This window comes from Sebastes fasciatus, chromosome 4, assembly GCF_043250625.1.
Source record: "Sebastes fasciatus isolate fSebFas1 chromosome 4, fSebFas1.pri, whole genome shotgun sequence".
In the NCBI taxonomy this organism is placed as follows: domain Eukaryota; kingdom Metazoa; phylum Chordata; class Actinopteri; order Perciformes; family Sebastidae; genus Sebastes; species Sebastes fasciatus.
In genome coordinates this window covers 662123-683630 of record NC_133798.1, presented here as the reverse complement: position 1 = coordinate 683630, position 21508 = coordinate 662123, and the positions used below count along the sequence as shown (strand labels likewise).

The 21508-nt window shown below is 42.5% G+C and overlaps 2 protein-coding genes across 3 annotated transcripts in view; both read right to left on the bottom strand.

Moving 5' to 3' along the window:
- The window catches only part of LOC141765486 (uncharacterized), a 201719-nt gene extending 200962 nt beyond the window's left edge, over positions 1 to 757 (bottom strand). Inside the window, exon 1 of the mRNA XM_074631483.1 lies at positions 380 to 757. Within this exon, the coding sequence (XP_074487584.1) occupies positions 380 to 522 (143 nt within the window). The 5' untranslated portion in view covers positions 523 to 757. The remainder of the gene's footprint in view (positions 1 to 379) is intronic.
- A 1601-nt stretch (positions 758 to 2358) lies between these two features.
- Positions 2359 to 21298, bottom strand: olfml1 (olfactomedin-like 1). 2 transcript variants are annotated; one of them, XM_074631479.1, is made up of 8 exons: positions 20834 to 21298; positions 10759 to 10862; positions 10464 to 10654; positions 8293 to 8396; positions 7763 to 7951; positions 4297 to 4477; positions 4041 to 4200; positions 2359 to 2796 (listed from the first exon to the last, which is right to left on the bottom strand). In XM_074631479.1, the coding sequence occupies exons 1-8, from the start codon at positions 20960 to 20962 to the stop codon at positions 2640 to 2642; spliced, it is 1215 nt and encodes a 404-aa protein (XP_074487580.1). In that variant the 5' UTR covers positions 20963 to 21298; the 3' UTR covers positions 2359 to 2639. The 2 variants fall into 2 exon arrangements, with proteins under 2 accessions (XP_074487580.1, XP_074487581.1); XM_074631480.1 differs by lacking the exon at positions 20834 to 21298 and adding an exon at positions 11708 to 11738.
- Between the last annotated feature and the right edge of the window lie 210 nt (positions 21299 to 21508).

Sequence of the window (21508 nt, the reverse complement as noted above, 5' to 3'; positions counted from 1 at the left end):
ACCCTCTAGCACAATATTCATTATATCACTAACATGAACCCTAACCCTCTAGCACAATATTCATTATATCACTAACATGAACCCTAACCCACTAGCACAATGTTCATTAACACAATGAAAAGAATACTGTTCAATAGAATAGAATATGGGTGGAACTGTGCCAGAATAAGAAGTGAACACTATAGTGGTGAATACAAGCGTTGATGGAACTGTCCTCAACAACTTGAAATGCTCTGGTTCATTCTAGATAACGCAAACAAACAGTTTAACTAGCTAGTTCAACTAGCAGCTAGAGCTAACTAGCTGCTAGTTGAACTAGCTGTTAGTTTAACTAGCTCGTGTTCAGGAGATAGCGGTAACGTGAACGTTTCCTCCCCACCTGGAATCATGACATCGATGATGAACTTTCTGCTCCTTTCGTTTAGTAAGAGCGAAGCCGAATTCATCAAAACGCAAATTCTCACTGCGTCTTCTACTTGTTGCGCTTCTCCTGCTGGCGTTACTGCTGTTTCTCCTCCTCATACTTATAAAACACAGTTGCTTGGACACAATTTGGTCGGTTTCAAAGATCCCAGCAGCCAACAATGCCCTGTTGGTGAGTGAGAGGCTTCCTCCTGGATGTATGTGTATTGGGCTCACTGCTGTCAGCCTCAACGGTCCCGTCTGACCCGCCCCTTTTCGTCATCATCAACTGAAAATGGGCGGGATGAATCAGAGACTTTAAGGCTGATTTGACCACAGACATTTAACCACAGACATTTCACCATAGACATTTAAACCTGCAGTAGGCAGTATATTTTTTGGCATAATTGGGCAACAATTCCATAAGAACCTTTCAGTATACTGTAATACAAGTGTTCTGAGAGAAAACTAGACTTCTGCTCCTCCTAATGGCTCTGTTTTCAGGCTTTAGAACATCTAGCCCGGGAGTCTTTGACCAATCACAGGTCATTTCATTGAGAGACCTTTTCTATTGGCTGTGCTCCGGTCATATGACCTACTACAATGGAGGCAGCATCACAAACTTTCTCATTTTACAGCTAAACCGTGCACTACAAGATGATTCTGAAAACGTGAGGAGAGGAATAGGCATTAACGTAACAGAATATTGATTCATATTTGATCAGCGCTGCCTAGTTTGACCGTTTGGTCGGAGTTCGCGAGTGATTGACAGCCGGCTCTCATAGACGGCAGCTGGACAGCAGACCTCAGATCAGCTCTGACTGCTTGTTTTCCTCTGGTCTGTGAAATCTTGCAGATGCCGTTAGGAGCACCGGAGGACACCGGAGGACACCGGAGGACACCGGAGGACACCGAGGAACAAGATTTTTTTCAGGTTACCTGTTTCATGTACTACTGTCACGATATAGCAACCGTTTTATAAAAATAACTTTTTTTAATCATATGTGCTCCAATCTCGCCTACTTCAGCTTTAACCATGGACATACTGTATAAACAGTATATATGTCTATGGATTTACCATAGACATTTAACCATAGATATACTGTATATACAGTATGTTTATGGTTTTATAGAGTACGGTCTAGACCTGCTCTATATAAAAAGCGTCTCGAGATAACTTCTGTTATGATTTGACGCTATATAAAAATAAACTGAATTGAATTGAATTGAATATACTGTATGTGTCTATGGATTTAACCATAGACATACTGTATATACAGTATGTCTATGGTTAAATCCATATACATATATACAGTATAATACAAAATAAATACATAAATAAATGGAAAAATTAATCAGAAGAGTCAATAAATACAATTAACACATTAAAAAAGAAATATTAATTTATGTCACATTTTATCAATTAATTAATGGCTAAATATTTTTTTTATATTATATAATAACATATTTATTCATTTATCGAGTCATTCATTTATTTATTCATTTATTTTTTATTTTGGCAGGTTCCATCCTTCATACCTACCAGATAGTGCTCCAGTTAATTTACTTCATAAAGATTTATCTTACAGTATGTTGGCTTGAACTCAATCCTTCAAATGGAAAGGAAGAAAACTTTAGTTAAAACAACAGCATACATACTGCAAAATGTTAAATGCTGTGCTGTGCTATGCTGTGCTGTGTGTGTATGTGGGTGCAGCTGGGCAACTGTAGAGGTATATATGACATATAATGCACATACATACCTCTACAGTGGTGACTCAGTGTGATAGGCATCCAGACGGTGTTTTAGTAAGCTACCTCAACGGGTATGTTAAAAATTTAATAACAGATTATCTGATGACAAAAATGCTCAACTGCGCCACATCTGAACCAGCATACCACAGTCTATCTTGTAAATATGTTTTAAACCATTCATTGAGGGCAAATCAAAACACATGACACTTAACGTTCTTTATTGTGGTGATACAAAATATAAAGCCTTCATGATGTATAAAATGCCTTTGGTTTGACAAGATCTTTATGTCTATAATGATTAAAAGTGATAAGGGTAGCATCCATTGCCAGCAAATGATCACTATACTGAACAACAGTTGATTATAAGCCAGTCATTGATACGTTTCCTCAATTGATGCTTTTACACGTAACGTTTATTGCATCCTTTTGGATTCTTGGAAGTGATAACACAAGTTTAGAAAGAGTAACACCATAGATCCTCTTCATTCTGCAGTGACTTGATCATTTCTGCGTGTTTCCACTTTGTATATTGTCTGGTAGCCGTCGTCCCAGGCGTACAGCTGTTTGTCTCCGGGGTGGTAGTGGATGCTGCTGTGGCTGGTGTAGCGCTTTGGGAAGAACATTACAGGACTCTCATCACTGCAGTTGGATGGGACAGAAAAGGGAAATTGTAGAATCAAATTAAGATATTTGCTTCTATTGTGAAACCATGATGATGTGGATGCAAAGTGTATGAATCTGAATAAAAAAGTTTGTTTAACCCCCTGAGACCTGTGGGATCGTGGGCTACTTTACTGTCTTTCAGAGACTGTAGCAGGTTCAGTTTTAGAGCTAGGGTGAAGGGACAAATATCATATGAAACCAAGGAATCCATAATCCATCCATAATGCTCCAAAGTTAAGCAAAATTTTGGCGAGGAAAAACTGTCATATCCATTTTCAAAGGGGTCCCTTGACCTCTGACCTCAAGATATGTGAAGAAAAATGGGTTCTCTGGGTACCCACGAGTCTCCCCTTTACAGACATGCCCACTTTATGATAATCACATGCAGTTTTTTGAATGCAGAATCATTTTGTTATTGTCTCCTATTCTAAAAATGGTGTATCTGAATGTTTCTGCATACTGGGGTCCCTAAACAGTCTTGAATTCCATAAATTGGTATCACTGTAAAGCTGAGACTCTTGTGGATCCAATGAGCCCAACTGTATCCATGTGTGATGATGTTAGTCCCCATAGGAGCCATTTCATTGTAGTGAGACCATTTTTTGAAACTTTACCTCACTGTATAAAATGACCTGCGGTGACCTCTAGCATAATCACAGCCAGAGCTCGCCATCCAATCGCCAAAAAATGCAATTCCTGCAGAAATCTCCAAATGTCAAAAGTTTTTGGTATCAAATCACAGCATGGCTTTTTCTATGGTGTTTTTCAAGGTCTTGGTGTCTTAATGTGGTATTTTGGAGGGATTATTGATAATTTTTATCAATTCTCCAGTGGTAAAGAAAATGGTTAAATTTATCACCAAATCTGTGTAACAAATGGTATCAACCTAAAGATTGCTGCAACAATTTATGAGACATAATAGAGCATGGGGATGACCATCAGATACTTCTATCATCATGTTCTAAGCCCTTATACACTTTCACTATTTATTGTAATTAATTAAATAATTAATTTATTAATTATTTTGTATTTCTTGTTAGTGACTAGAAGAACTTGACACACAGTGCTGAGCTGTGCTCAAATTAATCTTCAGGTTTCCAGCTTTCAGATGATGTACACCACTTCTATGTGACATCCATTGTTGATTATTTATCCATCCCGGGACATCCCCGATCCCCCACCCCCTCTAAAAACAGAGGTCTGTCTGTGTGTAATCCAACCTGTGGATGGTGTCATGGATGTCGTAGAGACACTGTATGGTGGAGCGACCTCCATAGCGTGTGTTGTAGACCACATAGAGAGTCCCACATATTAGGAAGGCTCCTTCAGCATCATGGCTTCTACATTGTGTATCCCAGGTATACTCTACTGCCAAACTTCCTGAGGTGAGAAACAAACACATAAAGCGTTATTATAGACCAAGTTACGTTACATATATATATATGTATGGACATGCATAGATGTGGTACTCTCTACCTTTATCCAGTTTGGTGATGACCAGGTTTCCTCCATACTCAGGGTCAGCATGGATGACCCAGAGACCAAGTTCATCCACAGCCAGGTCCAGGTAGGTGTTGGGGTTCAGATTGTAGACCGGTAGACGACCTGCTCCTGGAACCAGTGTACTGTCCACCACTGTACCATTCAATAGGTCTACCTTTATGTGAAACAGATGGAAATAGACAAATTCAGAAATGCTATCATTATAGTTCTGATTTCTTTTCAGTTTTGTCAGTTTCTAACCACATAATTGGATGTCTACAAACAAGACAGTCTAAAGCCATGCAAGTGACTCTGTGAGGCTGTACATGTGCACACCGTTGCTTCTAGCTACATACATCAGTAGTGTACATCAGCATAACATGAACTTAACATGCGGATATTTAGGGGGTCATTCCTATGTTCCCTGGTTCTGAAAATGTGCTCTCCCAGGGTCCTATGTACCCAGCGTCCTATGTTCCCCCAACCCGTTCTCATTCCCAACTCGTTGCTTGGTCAGGACCCCTTGGCGTCACTTTTTAACGCACTGGGTACCCCTTGGCATCACTTAGGTTTAGGCAACAAAACTACTTGATTAGGTTTAGGAAAAGATCGTGGTTTGGGTTAAAATATGTACATTTTTGACAACCTGGGAATGAGAACGGGCTGGTTCCACAGCTCTATATAGTACATAATGGGATCCTGAAAAAAAATGTTACCCAGCTCCATTCGCTTAAAGGGACTGTTTGTAAGAATCAGAAATTGTTTGTAACAGCGACAGCTGTGGCCGTTAAGTCAACGAAAGTCAGTGTCCTGTTGCTCGCGCTCGCCCGTGTGCACGCGCTACGTGAGGCGACACACATCAGCTAAAACAACAATCTCACTCTATATTTCAGCTGCTTGGCAGTAATGTTAGCTGACCAGACGAAGGTCTCTCCATGAATCACTGCTGATCCTAGTGTTGGCTTTTCCTGCTTCAGCCTCCCGACCGCGGCCGGAGGGAACAGGGAAGACAAGTGATGAAGTGATGATTGAGAGGAATTATTTTTGTATCAGTCTATACTTTGTTTTTTAGTTAATTCTTACATATTATACCTAAAAGAGGGTGCTTCATTCAGCTGAGTGTTACTACAAATGTAGTTCACTCCGTCACGAAGTGGGGAGGGTTTGGTTTGAGAAAGGCCCACCATGTCTTTTTCACACACTGCTTCAGTAATTTAATGAAGGTATCTGCAGTACATAATGTGAACACTTGGTGGAAGCAGAGAACTATTAATATAAAGAGTTACCCATCATGCTTGTCTCTGCTCAGGAAGACTCAGTGAATTAAAATACATCTTTTTCACATAATTAATTATGCATGATATAATAATAATACATTTTGGGCTAATGATGTATTTATTTTTAATGAGATTAATTTATTTTAATTATTTAAAGGGACTGTTTGTAAGAGTCAGAAATTGCTTGTTAACAGCAACACCTGTGGCCATTAAGTCAACGAAAGTCAGCATCTGGCTCACGCTTGTGCTCGCTCTACCGACGTGAACGAGCATCGCTCAAAACAGTGAGGCGACACACGTCAGCTAAAAGCACAATATCACTCTATATTTCAGCTGCTTGGCAGTAATGTTAGCTGACCAGACGAAGGTCTTTCCATGAATCACTGCTGATCCTAGTGTTGGCTTTTCCTGCCTCAGCCTCCCGACCACGGCCGGAGAGAACAGGGGAGACACCGGAGCCTCGGTTGAAGACGATAACGTTTCCCGCTGCGGAGCCCCGTCATACATTCACTAGATATTCTCAGAGCTAAACTAACTCTTCTGTAGTGTGCGCGCATGCACGTGAGGTCGAGCGAGGTGTGAGTGAAGGCAAGCAGGCAGGCAGCGGAGCAGAGTATAGCAGAAACTCTGGCCCTGGAGACCAAAGCTACGGTCTCCCCCGCGTCCTCCGACCGCGGCCAACACTGCTTAACAGACGGGCTTCACTAGATACAACTTTGAGGTTTTGGTGCTTCCGTGTAGTTTGTGTTGGAGTCTGAGTCTGAACAGCGTAGCCACACGCGAGCGCTCATGGGACACCGTCCCGGATTGATTTATACGTGTATTATAAGTTACAAACAGTCCCTTTTAATATGACATGGGAACTCGTCGAAACATAGCATGGAGTTGAACATAGCGCTCTGGGTAAATTAGTCCCTGACAACATAAAACCTTTTGAAAACTTTACTCCATGTGTGTAAACAAAATATAAAACTGGGGAATATAGGACCTTGGAAACTAGCACAATCTCATTACCAGGGCGTCAAATACCGATGCTTTGTCATGGCCCCTTGGCGTCACTTTTTAATGCCCTGGGTACCCCTTGGCATCACTTTGGTTTAGGCAACAAAACTACTTAGTTAGGTTTAAGAATAGGATCATGGTTTGTGTTAAAATATGTATGCTTTTGACAACCTGGGAATGAGAACAGGCTGGTTTTCCAGCTCTACATAAGCACATAATGGGAACCTGAAAAAGGTGTTCCCAGCCTCAATTCGCTTAATACTGTATCACATGGGATATTGTGGGAACTCGTCAAATCGAATATAGCAAGGAGTTGAACATATGCCACTGGGAAAATGAGTCCCTGACAACATAAAACCTTTTGAAAAGTTGACTTAATGTGTGTTAACAGAATATTGAACTGGGGAATATAGGACCTTGGAAACATAGGACCCTGGGAACATAGGACACTGGGAACATAGGACTCTGAGAACATAGGACCTTGGAAACATAGATATAATTGCATATTTATCAGGTAATGTTTATCATGTTAGTTAATGGTGTTAGCATACTATCATTTGCTAATTAGCACTAAACCAAAATACAGCTGAGGCTGATGGGAATGTTATCAGGTATTTGGTCATAAGCCAAACTATTTCTACAAATTAAAATTTTAACCTGATCATAGCAAGAAGTTTCATGACAATCCATCCAATAGTTGTCGAGACGTTTCACTCAGAAACACAAATTTCAACCTTATGGTGGCACTATAGAAAAGGCCAGGATCGCTAAAGTCAGTAGGATTCATCCTTTGATAACTATAAATGTCTGTACAAAATTGAATGGCAATTCATCCAATAGTTGAAGAGATATTACAGACAATCCTGATACAATCCTGTTAAAAAGGACTTTTTACTGAAAGTCAGCTCAGTTCACTGGAACAAAATTGTTTATTTTGGCATTGTTAGCTCACTGACCTCAGCTAACAGGAAATATGGCAAAATCAACTCCCAATGACTAAGCTCCTTTGAAATGATCTGAACTCAGTCTCCAGCCAAAAGCTGCGCAGCAGTTTGCCAAGCAATGCTATCTTCAGCCTGACCACTGAATGAACAAACAGTTTTATTCAGTTACAAACAGTGCAAATCAACAAAGAAACGCCTTGATGTGAAACATACGTTATTAGGCTTTGATTCACACACCTTCAGTATCTGGTTGGGAGTGTCTGCCTTGTGGTAGTAGAGGAATCCATTGTAGACCACTTGACCTGTCCCCTTCCAGTGGAAAGGCAGCTGCACCACCACTGGTGGTGTGCTGGTGCTCTCTGTGAAACTGGACAGAGATATGTACTCCAGCAGAGTGTTGTTATTAATCCCACTGAGCAGGTAGACCTGAAAGATTTACAGATGTGACCAGTTGAGAAGTGAGTGGAAATTGTATTGTGCAGCTCAGCTTTGACATTCCATTCTGGGTATAAATATAACATTATTAATCTGTGGTATTCATGCAATTGGCAACTTTGCTTATTTTTTTACATTAGATATCTCCCTTGCTGATGAATGTCTTTGGGTGAATTATCCCAAAAAATACAATTAATTTAGATCTGTCCACCAGCAGCTCCACACTGAGAGAAAGATAAGCACAGTCTGCTCCCCAGAAAGAAAAACATCTGTCTCTCCACTGTAAACACTCCATTATTACTGTAATCACGTCATCTTTAAAAAGAACAGACCTTAGCTGATCCTTCAGAGGGGTCCTTGAACCAGGAACCATAGGTGTCTCCTGCCTTCTTGACAATCTTGAGAGACTTGATTTGACTCAGGGCTGTTTTGCAGTCTGAGGATGTTAGAGATAAGACGATGAATGAACTGTAGCACAATGTCCTGTACAGTACATTCTGTATCTGTTTCTTTGGTTTTGCTCTTTCATTCTCCTCCTGTCATACACAAGCACTGACCATTAGACATATAAATGCTGTAATCATTATCAGTGTTTCTCTCACCGACGGGCGCCGACACCAATTAAACATGCGGAATCGGCCGAAAAAAAATCCAAGACGGGCAGACTACAGTCGACGGTGCAGGACAAACCGCAAAAACTAGGCAGACAGATGCTCACCGATGGCCCCAAACTGTCTGACGGCCCACAGTCGGCTTGGTGTGTCAGGGCCTTAACCTTAACTATCACAACTAAATGAATGACCCTAACCCTTACCCTAACCCTAACCTAAACCTAATTCTAACCTGAACCTTAAAACCAAGTCTGAAGAAGGATCACCAAGAGATCACCTGATAGTTTACTGAGGCTACTGTTGGCTGTATTGGTTGTCATTTTTAGTAAATATCGCAGTATAAAACCTGTTTTGTTTAAAAATAACACAAACGTCGGAAAAGAGCAAGTAGCCTTCTACTCACCCATCTTTTGAAGGGACTGTTTGTAAGAATCAGAAATTGGTTGTTAACAGCGACACCTGTGTCCGTTAAGTCAACGAAAGTCAGCGTCCTGTTGCTCGCGCTTGTGCTCGCTCTACATAGACATGAATGAGCATCACTCAAAACAGTTAGACGACACATGTCAGCTAAAACCACAATATCACTCTATATTTCAGCTGCTTGGCAGTAATGACGAAGGTCTCTCCATGAATCAATGCAGATACTGTGTTTCCTGCTTCAGACTCCCGTCTACTGCAGTGTGTAGTGTGCACGCATGCATGTGAGAGGTGGAGCGAGTGATAACGAGCGCGGTGTGTGAGTGAAGGCAAGCAGGCAGGCAGAGGAGCAGAGACTCCGGCCCTGGAGACCAAAGCTCCCCTGTGTCTTCTGGCCGCAGTCGGGAGGCTGGAGAAGGAAGAGTTGACACTGTTTTGCAAGACGGGCTTCACTAATTTTGCGGTTTTGGTGCTTCTGCGTAGTTTGTGTTGGAACAGCGTAGCCACGCACGAGCGCGCATGAGACTCTGACCCGATTTATATGTGTAAGAAGTTACAAGCAGCACCTTTAAGTGGTTACGTCTCCAGTCTGATCTTCAGCACACAGCTGATAGGTACGTGGTTTATTTACATGGTTTAACAGAAAGTGCATGCTTCACAGTGTGTGGACAGAGAATGTCTGGTGTTATTAGGCTATATGTATATAGAAATACCACAAATCTATCTTCCTATCTTGTTGGTTTGTTATTCTGTCAATAAGAAGACACAACAAGATAATAGTCATCATAAGAATAAATTATTAGTTCTGCATTATAATAAAAAATATAGATGCATTTTTAGGGGGTTCAGTGAGCCCCCTGAACCAACGCAAACTGCGCCTGTGACCCTTACCATAACCTAAACCTTATTCTAACCTGAACCTTATACCAAGTCTGAACTCTCAAATAGGCCAAAATGTCCTCACTTTCCAAAAATGTCCTCACTCTGAAAGTCTAAAGGCCCTGACACACCAAGCAGACGGTCAGTCGTTGGACAGTTTGGGGCCATTGGTGATTGTTTTGTCAGTGTAGTTTTTGCGGTGTGTCCCTCACTATCGGCTCTAGTCTGCCTATGTTGGAGGTTTTTCGGTCGATTCAGCATGTTGAATCGGTGGCGGAACCTGTCGGTGAGAAAAATCACTCTGATTGGCTGTTCAGCTTAAACAAATCAGTGCACAAGAAGAGAAACTGAAGTGAGCAAAACAAGCCAACGAGTAAAGCCAAGAGGACACACACAGAAGGCTCTTCTCATTTTTCATCATCTCATCTGATCATTTCAACACACGGATATTTTCACAAAGACATGAACATCTGGAATGAAGCTTAGTGGTGAGTGAGAGTGGTATGAAAATGGTCGGTGAACACTGCTCAAATTGGTCCTCACAAAGATAGATGTACAAGTACACGCACACACTGTTTACCAGCCCACGTTCCTACCATTCTCCATTCTGATCGTGGCTTTCTTTTTCAGCTGGTCCAGTTCAGCAGCCTTTATCTGTTGTTCCAGCAGTGCCTCTTCCATCTCAATGTCAGTCTGGGTGGGAATCTTGTTTTCAAGATATTCCAACTCTCTCTCCACCCTGTCAAGACGCACAGACACGCTGTCCACCTGGCTCCTCACCTCTGATCTACAGAGCAAAACACTTTAATTATCACAGTTTTCATGCACTTTAGGTAATTGCTGTAGTTCCTTTATTAAGTTGCAAAGTAGTTTTTTTACAGCTAGGCCTACCTCAGGACACTGAGAGTGGACAGATAACTCCTGATTTCAGAGGAGAGGTCATAGGTCTTCTGGGTGACGCTCACTGTCTTTTGCTCACATTGATTCAGACGCTCCTGATGTTGTTGACACAGAGAAAGTGTTATGAACACAGAATTAAAAGAAGAATGCGTGCCTTTCGAAAGAAAAAAAAAACATTCTTTCTCTTACAACTAGTGAATTCATAAGCAACTGGAATGGCACTCGGAGAGCGCAGACCTCCGTCAAGCTGCCCGAGTACGATTGCCTCCCCTCTCTGTGCACCTTGCGCCATCATCCACGTGTATTTTAGTTTATATTGAGATCAGCTGTACGTAACGGAGCATCGTAAAACACTTCATTCAAACTGGACAGAAACAAAGTAAAACTCACCTAAACCGTAGTCGTTACTCTTTCCAACAATCACCAAGTGTGCTTTGGTCAACCTGTGGTGTTAATGCACAGGCTGACCAGAGTTATTAAAACAAATTCCCGAAGCTGGATCATGATCCGGATCACCACCAAAATCTAATTGATTGTTCATTGTGCCACACCCATCCCTCCAAAAAAAAATTCATACAAATCCATCGCGGACTTTTGGAGTAATCCTCCAAACGGACAAACCAACAAACCAACAAACCATCAAACCGACAAACCAACAAACCATCAAACAAACCAACCAACCAACAAACAAACATACCAACGCCGGGGAAAACATAACCTCCTTCCTAGGCCTTCAGCCTTGGCGGAGGTAATAAAACACACCCTTGCTCATTTCAATAGACTGTTAGCTAATGTTAACTTTAAGTTGATATCTCACTACAATAGACATTTTGATGTTTTAGCATTTACCATTGTCACACAATTAGCACCTATGTAAAAGTAGCAATACCGCGGTGTAAAATACTCTGTTACAAGTAAAAGTCCTACATTCAAAACTTACTGAAAGGTCCAGTGTGTAGGATTTAGGGGAATCTACTGGCAGAAATTAGTGATGTGTCGGTCGGGAACGAGCTGGCTCTTTTAAGTGAACGATGGGATTTTTTTTTTTTTTATTAATTCAAGGCAGAATGATAGGATGATCTTCTCTGCGCTACGGGCACTCCATGCACTGACTGTGACTGAATGTTGGGTTAATTATGTGGCGGTACTGAGTTCCACAGACTTTAGTTGTCAGTCAGAAGACTGAAAAACAGTTCCCATCCACATAATAATATAAAATAAAATGCCTTCTTAATAATAATAATGAACAAATGCCTCTATATTAACAAACAATTAAGGAAACTGAAATATTGGTTTGTGGTTTTCCCTTTATCCTCCTTTAAAGTTTTCCCAAATAAAATACACTAAAAGAAATGGGTATAAAGGGTTTCATTGAAATCAACAAATGAATAGAATACAAAAATACAGCCTGCAGGCGTTAGGCTATTGTAAGGCAAGCCAGATCGCTGCACAAATAGTACCTAAACGTCCCAGTGCAGGTAACCCAATTGGTTGGCACTTAACTTGTTTCCCCAACTAGGGGTCAACACTCTCAACAAACAAAACACAAAGATCACAGAATCCCAAAAGGGCCCAAAACAGACCAGAGTTTCTGGTAAAGCTGATAACACATGTTGCATTGAGTGAAGGAGAGATCAGAATGACCCTGGGTGTGCAGTTTCCGTCCTCTTTTAAGCCCTACAGAAAGGGCGTCGTTACACCCTGATTGGCCAAGAGGGGAATGCACCAAGCTGCTCTCAACTATCATTTAAGAGCCAGTCCCCACACCCTGTGCAACAGGTGAACTGAATAACCCTCTAATCACTCAGCAACTCAACCAAAAAAAACACCAGGGAAAAGGGAAACAACAGCAAGCACCAGAGAATTGGCAGCTGCCACACTCCCTCCCCCATATAATAAACACCGCCTCCAAGGTCCTTTAGACAGTTATTTACCTTTAATACAATGTCACAAAAAACCCATAAATTCATCCTCATCACTAGTGTCACTGTCCAGAAAAATGCGCATGACCGCCTCTCTCTCCTGAGCCTCCACTTCAACAGAGGTTGGGCGACACTCCTTCAAATCACACACATTAACCACCCTTAGATCCTTTCCGGTGTCCTCACGCACAATCCTGTAATTCACAGGGCCTACCTGCTCAACAATGCGGTACGGACCAACCCATCGTGGGGCCAGTTTAGCTGTGTACTTTTTGGAAGCCTTGGAGACGGGATGGGCTTTCATCCAGACCCTATCCTTCATTTCATATGTGACATGTCGCCTGTTTTTGTTGTAGGTATGAGCCTGTTTCCTTTTTGCCTGTGCCAGATTGGACTCTACAAGAGCTTGGACATTTTTCAGCGCACGTGGGACCTGAGAAGAGGGCTCAAAAGCTCTGACAAAAGGTCCCTTCAAAGATCTTCTAAGCAGCAACTCAGCTGGGGAAAAGCCGGTGGCTTCATTGACTGCGGAGTTCAGGGCAAAACGCAACTCCGGTATGAAACGATCCCAACTCTTATGCTTCTCTCCAACATACGAAGCTATCATGCTTTTTAGTGAGCGGTTAATACGCTCAGTCATGTTAGTCTGTGGATGATAGGCAGTTGTGAGTTTATGGACAACCCCCCAGCTATCACACAACTCTTTGAAAACCTCTGATGTGAACTGAGGTCCCCGATCTGATAAGACATGTTTTGGGACACCCCAACGTGTAAAGATGTCCTTCCGCAGATATTTGCTGATTGTGGAAGCAGTAGCATTACGTAAAGGAAACAACTCAACCCAACGACTATAATAATCTACCACAACAAGTAATTGGGTGTTTCCCAGGGAACTACGAGGCAGAGGGCCCATGAGGTCCAAACCAAGCATTTCCCAGACACAGGTGCTCCAGCACCTGTGTCTGCTGGAGCAAGCCAGCAGGCTTCCTGGACTCAGGTTTATATTTCTGACAAATAGTACAAGATCTTACATATTCTGCGACATCTGTCCATATTTTCGGCCAGTATGCAACTTCACGAATCCTTTGCTGGGTCTTATATCGTCCAAAATGACCACTCAAAGGGTTATCGTGGTATGCATGCAAGACGACTGGACGAAGTGACTGTGGAACATATACCTGGTATAGGTCACCACGGTCAAGATGTTTGGTTTTCCTGTAAACCGTATCCTCCAAAATGACAAAACCGGAGTCTGCTTCACCGCCAGGTTTGTCATCAGTGAGCAGTGCCTGATATATTTTCTGGATGTCTGGATCACTCCTCTGGGCTTTCCAGACATCCTCATCAGTCAGAGGAAAAGGTACAAACTTCTCATCCCGTGTCAGGGAACGAGTGTACAATGCAAGGGAGGCCGGACCAGTGGCCCGCGACAGAGCATCCGGTGCGTTGTTCAACTTACGATATTCAATCGTAAAAGAAAATTCCTGCAGACGCAGTGCCCAGCGTATAAGCCTGGAGCTAGCTTTATTGGTGTTAAAGACCCACAACAACAAAGAGTGGTCAGTGACAACCACGAAAGGTTTTCCTTCCAGATAGTGTCTCCATTTCTCCAGACTCCACACCACAGCCAGACATTCCCGTTCTGTCGTGGAGTAATTTTGCTCTGACCTTGTTAGAGAGCGGCTGCCATAAGCGATAACCTCTTCTCTTGAGGAAGTGTTCGATCTCTGAGCCAAAACTGCCGCTAGACCCGTAGAACTTGCATCGGTGTAGACGACAAATGTGTTACACATATCAGGGTGACCAAGGACAGGAGGAGAGGTCAGATGGTCTTTAAGACATTGAAATGCCTTCTGACACTCCTCTGACCACTTAAACACGACTCCTTTCTTTTTCAGCGCATTCAGGGGCTCCGCAATCATTGAAAAGTTAGGGACATAACGGTGATACCATCCAGCCAGACCCAAAAACCTTTGAACTTCCTTGAGATTTCTAGGCACAGGGTAGTCACAAAGTGCTTCTGTCTTTGCTGGATCTGCTCGCACTCCCTCCTTGCTCACTACATGACCCAGGAATTTAAGCTCGGGACAACAGAAGTGGCATTTCTTAATATTGAGTGTAAGGCCAGCCTGCTGGAGGCAATCAAACACTCGCTGGACGTCATGAAAGTGATTCTGGACATCTTTGGAATAGATTATGATGTCATCCAAGTACACCATACAGCACTCTCCTAGGCAGCTCCTCAGCACTTGAGTCATTAGCCTTTGGAAGGTAGCTGGAGCTCCCTTCAAGCCGAAAGGCATAACCCGAAAATGGAATAATCCAAAACGTGACGAATGCCGTGAGGTGCTGGCTTTCCGGGTCCATTTCTACCTGCCAATAACCACTGTTGAGATCTAAGGTGGTGAACACAGCTGAACCTGCCAGAGATTCAAGTATCTCAGAAATCGTTGGTAGAGGATAGGCATCTCCCTCGCTACGTTCATTAACACGGCGGAGATCAACACAAAATCGGGGTGTTCCACCATCTTTTCTGGGCACCACTACAATCGGGGATGCCCATGGTGAATGGGAAGGTACCATGATACCCTGTTGAAGCATCTCTTCGATCTGCTCCTTAACCATCTTCCGCTTTTGTAGGGGTAATCGATAGGGGCGCTGGGTAACCACAACATCACCGTTTAATTTGATTTTATGTTTCAGCACAGAGGTACGGCCTAAAGTGGTGGTGCAGACCCGCGGGTTGTTTAGCAAGAGTTGGTACAATTTCTCAGCCTCCCTCCCTGTTAAACCACTGTCTGCAACAGCAGTATGGAGCAGACTGGGTAAGTCATCACCTTTAGGAATACAAGCTAGGTTACACCAGTCATCACTAACAGCAGGCAAGAGCGGTAATGTAGGTGGTAAGGTAGTATACAAAGCAACACTGCTCACACTCAGAACACCCCAACCATCTCTAGGGCACAGGACAGGCTGGAAAGGGAAAACCCTGGTGGTGTCATCACCAGCAAAAGAGTATACCTTGTCCCGGACGTTGACCTGGAGCCCACTCATGCTCATAAAATCTAAACCAAGAACTAATGGATACACCAACACATCTGCATCCAGTACTGCGGTAGGTACGAACCAACTGTTACCATGCATGCTGAACTCCAGCACTTTACATCCAATAGGATTTGCTTGCTGGCCATTCGCAAGATACATTGGTCCACCCTGCCATGATACAAGGGACTCATTGGGGCCTTTGATCTTATTCCACAGACTCACATGCAATAAAGTGTAAGTAGCACCTGTGTCCACAAGCGCTTTCCCATGACGCTGACGTACCGTGATGGGCACAACCAACTGTTTTAGACTAGTGGGCGGGTGAGATGGAGATCCCACCACACTAGTAGACTTTTGCTTCTGGCGGTTCTTGGCTGCAGGCTGACTAGCAACAGTAGCCATGTAACCTTTTTTACTGGACTCTGAAGTCTGTTTTGACTCTGACTTTTGCTGTCCACTGTATTTTGAGCTACCTGGGAAGACATGAAACTGAGGGCAGAACCCTGGTGCATGCTCACCATGGCAACGCCAACACAAAACCATTTCAGGTCTCTTTATAACCTTCTTTTCAGTTGTACCATTAGCTTTGTGAGATTTGTTCAGAGTTCTCCTGTACCTTTTCTGGTTTTCATAATCTACTTCTATTTGACTCCCAATGCGGATCATCTCATCTATGGAGGTAACCCGACCACGGAGCTGACATGCCAGAAAGGGATTCATAGCCTTCAATATTCTTTTTAAAATCTCATCATCTGTGGCCGAAGAGTGCCAACGTTTGATAAGTGCTTGAAAGGAGAAAACAAAGTCTCGTAGTGACTCATTTCTTCCTTGCACCCTGGTTCGAATCTGTTCTTCCAGAACATCAACATAGTCCTCGGGAAGAAAAGATGATAGGAAAGCTCTCTGAAATTCCTCCCATGAATGGATTTTCTCCCTAACAGTCTCCCACCAATCACGTGCAGAACCATGCAATACACTTCTCATGGTCGCTAGGATCTCACCATGGGTAAGTGGTTTCAGAGACAGGAAGTCACCGCATCTTTGCAAATACACCAAAGGATCTTTCTCATCCTGAGGCCCGCCATAGCAAGGGAAAAACATCTTAATTGGAAGTTTGCCATCAGTCACTCTACAACCATCATCCTGGAAAATGTCACCCTTTGGAGCAGCAGCTCCTGAGCAATCTGAAGGAACTCCCACAGGACAGGAGGTAGGCAACAAAACCACATTTTTAACAACTGGAGAAACAGGATATGTGTGTGCTTGAGACGAAACTGCAACAGGTGTGACTGCTTCTTTAAGGACCAATTCCTCTCGCTTATGTATTGAATTGACCTGAGAATTGAGTGCACACTGTTGACGCACAAGAGACTCAAGGGTAGCCTGCACAGAACCCATCTGCTGTCGCAATGTATGCACCTCGGTCACCAGAAGTTGTACATCCTTATTTTCAGTGACCGCGGATGTAATGGAGGTCATCAAGTTTTGACGGTCAGTAATCAGCGACTCTTGGAACTCAGACTGTGTTTGTTGTGCATTCCACTGAATGGCATTTATGCACTTTGAACCAAAATCCCTTACTTCTGCGAGCAAATGGTTACTTGCTTTCTCCACCACATTTGTTATGAGAGTAGTACACATTTTTAGAGCTTTATCGATGGGTATGCCCTTTGAAATGTTTGACAGCCACTCACGCTGCCAATCCACTGTATTTTTAAACACAAGTTTCATCGACTACAGCATTAGCAAAAATGACTAAATCCGAATCTGAGTGTTCCTGGGTGGGAGGAGCTACAGGAACTGGGGATGAAGGCGGAAGTAATAAGCCCTCTAAAGTCAAAAGAGGATGAGTGTCCACAGACAATTGTGGTTCTACTGGAGCATCTACCCATCCCTCTTCATCATCCAGTAAGTGCACCTCCTGCCCAACTACAGGCATATCAAAGCTAACATTTAGAGAAAGCTCGGATTCCAATTCCGCAAGCGACGGTTCAAATGCGGTCATTGTAATGTCTGGATCTTCCCAAGACATGATGGATAGTCACTAGTAATTATTTGGACTAATAGTCAAGCTACACTCCACATACACATTTCAGAAATATACACTCAAATACACTTGCTAAATAGATATCAGAAGATGGGACACAAAACTAAATCTCTTTATTGAAAGATTATGCTTTGTGTTACGTGTCCCTTCGTGGTTGCCAATTATGTGGCGGTACTGAGTTCCCCAGACTTTAGTTGTCAGTCAGAAGACTGAAAAACAGTTCCCATCCACATAATAATATAAAATAAAATGCCTTCTTAATAATAATAATGAACAAATGCCTCTTCGCTAATGAACAAATGCCTCTATATTAACAAACAATTAAGGAAACTGAAATATTGGTTTGTGGTTTTCCCTTTATCCTCCTTTAAAGTTTTCCCAAATAAAATACACTAAAAGAAATGGGTATAAAGGGTTTCATTGAAATCAACAAATGAATAGAATACAAAAATACAGCCTGCAGGCGTTAGGCTATTGTAAGGCAAGCCAGATCGCTGCACAAATAGTACCTAAACATCCCAGTGCAGGTAACCCAATTGGTTGGCACTTAACTTGTTTCCCCAACTAGGAGTCAACACTCTCAACAAACAAAACACAAAGATCACAGAATCCCAAAAGGGCCCAAAACAGACCAGAGTTTCTGGTAAAGCTGTTAACACATGTTGCATTGAGTGAAGGAGAGATCAGAATGACCCTGGGTGTGCAGTTTCCCTCCTCTTTTAAGCCCTACAGAAAGGGCGTCGTTACACCCTGATTGGCCAAGAGGGGAATGCACCAAGCTGCTCTCAACTATCATTTAAGAGCCAGTCCCCACACCCTGTGCAACAGGTGAACTGAATAACCCTCTAATCACTCAGCAACTCAACCAAAAAAAACACCAGGGAAAAGGGAAACAACAGCAAGCACCAGAGAATTGGCAGCTGCCACAATGACATCTGTGCGACCAATCAGGTGATGACAGACAAGGATCATACCATCAAGCAGGGAGGGACGGGGGTCTACAGGTACAGAGCAGGAGAGAAAGAGAGAGGAGTGCGGTGCGCGAATAGCAGACAAGATGAGTGACGGAAACGAAGCAGCATGTCAAATTATGGTATTCTGGAAATTATAAGGTTTAGTATAATTATATTGAATAATTTAAGTGATATATGTGCACACATACTAATCATAGGTCAGAACCTCGCTAAATTTGGCTGAATCATAAAAGGCAGAAGTGGTAAAATGAAGAGCCGTTTGGGAGCCGAAAGAGTCGGCTCTTCTTGGTGAGCTGAGCCAAATGATATGGCTCACTAAAAAGAGCTGGAATTCCCATCACTAGCAGAAATGGAAAACCATGCTAACTAACTATATTTTCATTAGTGTATAATCACCTGAAACTAAGAATCATTGTGTTTTTGTTAGCTTAGAATGAGCCCTTCATTAGACATTAACTTTAATACACATTTTCATTGTGTTTATTGTTGTTGTATCCTACTTTGTTGTGCTGTAGCTTACAAACAAATTTAATACCGTTAGAAGTCCATTTGTGAACGACATGGTTGGGAGGGGGAGCCGGTTTTGGGTGCATCCATTCAACCAGCGAAGGAGACACTCTGTGCTTTGCGCCGTGGCGCCGTCAAAAAAATATGGCTCTATTTTTTCCGCTAGATGGCACTAAATGGGACGGCTGTGACTCAGAGAGTAGAGCAGGTCGTCCACCGTTCGGAAGGTCGGTGGTTCGATCCCCGGCTTCTCTGGGTCACAAGTTGATGTGTCCTTGAGCAAGACCCTAAATTGCTCCGGAAGGCATAGCCATTGGTGTGTGACTGAGTATATAGATCAGATCCTGATGGGCAGGTTGGCTCCTTGCATGGCAGCCTCTGCCATCAGTGTATGAATGTGTGTGTGAAAGGGTGAATGCTAACAGGTAGTGTAAAGAGCTTTGAGTGGTCAGAAGACTAGAAAAGTGCTATATAAAAGTCCATTTACCATTGAAATCCTACACACTGTCCCTTTAAGTAAAAGTATAAGAGCATTAGCTTTAAAATATACTCAAAGTGCCAGAAGTAAACTTCAGAATGTATTATATTATTGGATTATAATTAGTAATGCAGTACATCACTTTAATGTTGCAGCTGGTAAAGGTGGAGCTAATTTTGATTACTTTATATACTGCTGGGTAGCTTCACCTATAAAAAATATATTACATTAATTGATTTTTATTTTGTATTGATGATCTAAAAACTGTAAAATAAATATAATGGAATAAAAAATACAACATTTGCCTCCAAACTGGAGTAGAATTATAAAGTAGCATAAAATGGAAATACTCAAGTAAAGTACAAGTAAATCAAAAGTGTATTTAAGTAGGCCTACAGTACCTTACCGTACCTCCCTGAGACATAGAGTATCTCTACAGATGTGACTAACACATTCATAGATATTCTCAAGAGATCATAACAAACAAACCAACAAACCAACAAACAAACCAACAAACCAACAAACCAACAAACCAACAAACAAACAAACAAACAAACCAACAAACCAACAAACAATCCAACAAACCAACAAACAAACCAACAAACCAACAAACAAACCAACAAACCATCAAACCAACAAACAAACCAACAAACCAACAAACCAACAAACCAACAAACAAACCAACAAACCATCAAACCAACCAACAAACAAACCAACAAACCAACAAACCAACAAACAAACCATCAAACCAACAAACCATCAAACCAACAAACCATCAAACCAACAAACCAACAAACCAACAAACCAACCAACAAACCAACGCCAGTGAAAACATAACCTCCTTCCTAGGCCTTCAGCCTTGGCGGAGGTAATGAGAGGATGGCAAAACATTTGCCAGCCAGATGATCTGAGTATGGTGTAGGTATACATGTGATATTATATATTATATTTTGATTATTCTGCTCATTTTGAGGTCTGACGTTTCTAACATTATTGCAAGAAAAAAAGCAGCGAGGATTGAGGTTGTAGTCATCTGACGTCTCCTAATGGATCCAGGTACCTGATGTCAAATAGAAGTGCAGCGGGCACCTACCTCCATCTGAGACAGTCTCCTCTCCAGGTACTGGATTATGAAGGCGTCCTGGGAGGAACCCTGGCTCTGGACTGAACCCACAGTCAGATAGAGGGATAGGAGAAGGACAGGAACCACTCTGCCTGACATTACTAGCACTTCTGTCAACGAGTCACAGCTAGAACTGCTGCTGCTGCTGCTGCTGCTGCAGTAACAACGTCTGAAAAGCCTTGTCAGGGACAATGAGACCGTTTCCTGACCGTTTCTTATGCTGCAGAGCACACACTGAAAATAAGTCAAAGGAAAAAAAAGATCAATCCATACGAGTTCAGTCACTGTTTAAAACCGTGTTGAAAGGGTCCTTTAATGGCTGAATGTTATTTTTTTCCTCCTGCTGTGCTCAATAAGCATTTAGTCCTGTAAGAGTTGTAGTTCCAGAACTTTCTGTCTTGTTTCTCCAGTGGATTTGGATCCAAGTGAATTTCACCAACGGTCCCTCCCATCGACCCCCCCCACCCTCCGTCCCGACCCCCTCTCTCTCCTTTCCCCTCTCTGGAGTTTGTGTACTTGAGGTATGAGAGAGAAAACCAAAAGAGAAGGGGGAGAGAGCGAGAGAGTAAGAACCAGAAACAACCAAGACAGTTGTGGTCAATCCTGCAGTTTTTCTAGTGTAATACTCTCCAGATGGCCCACTGA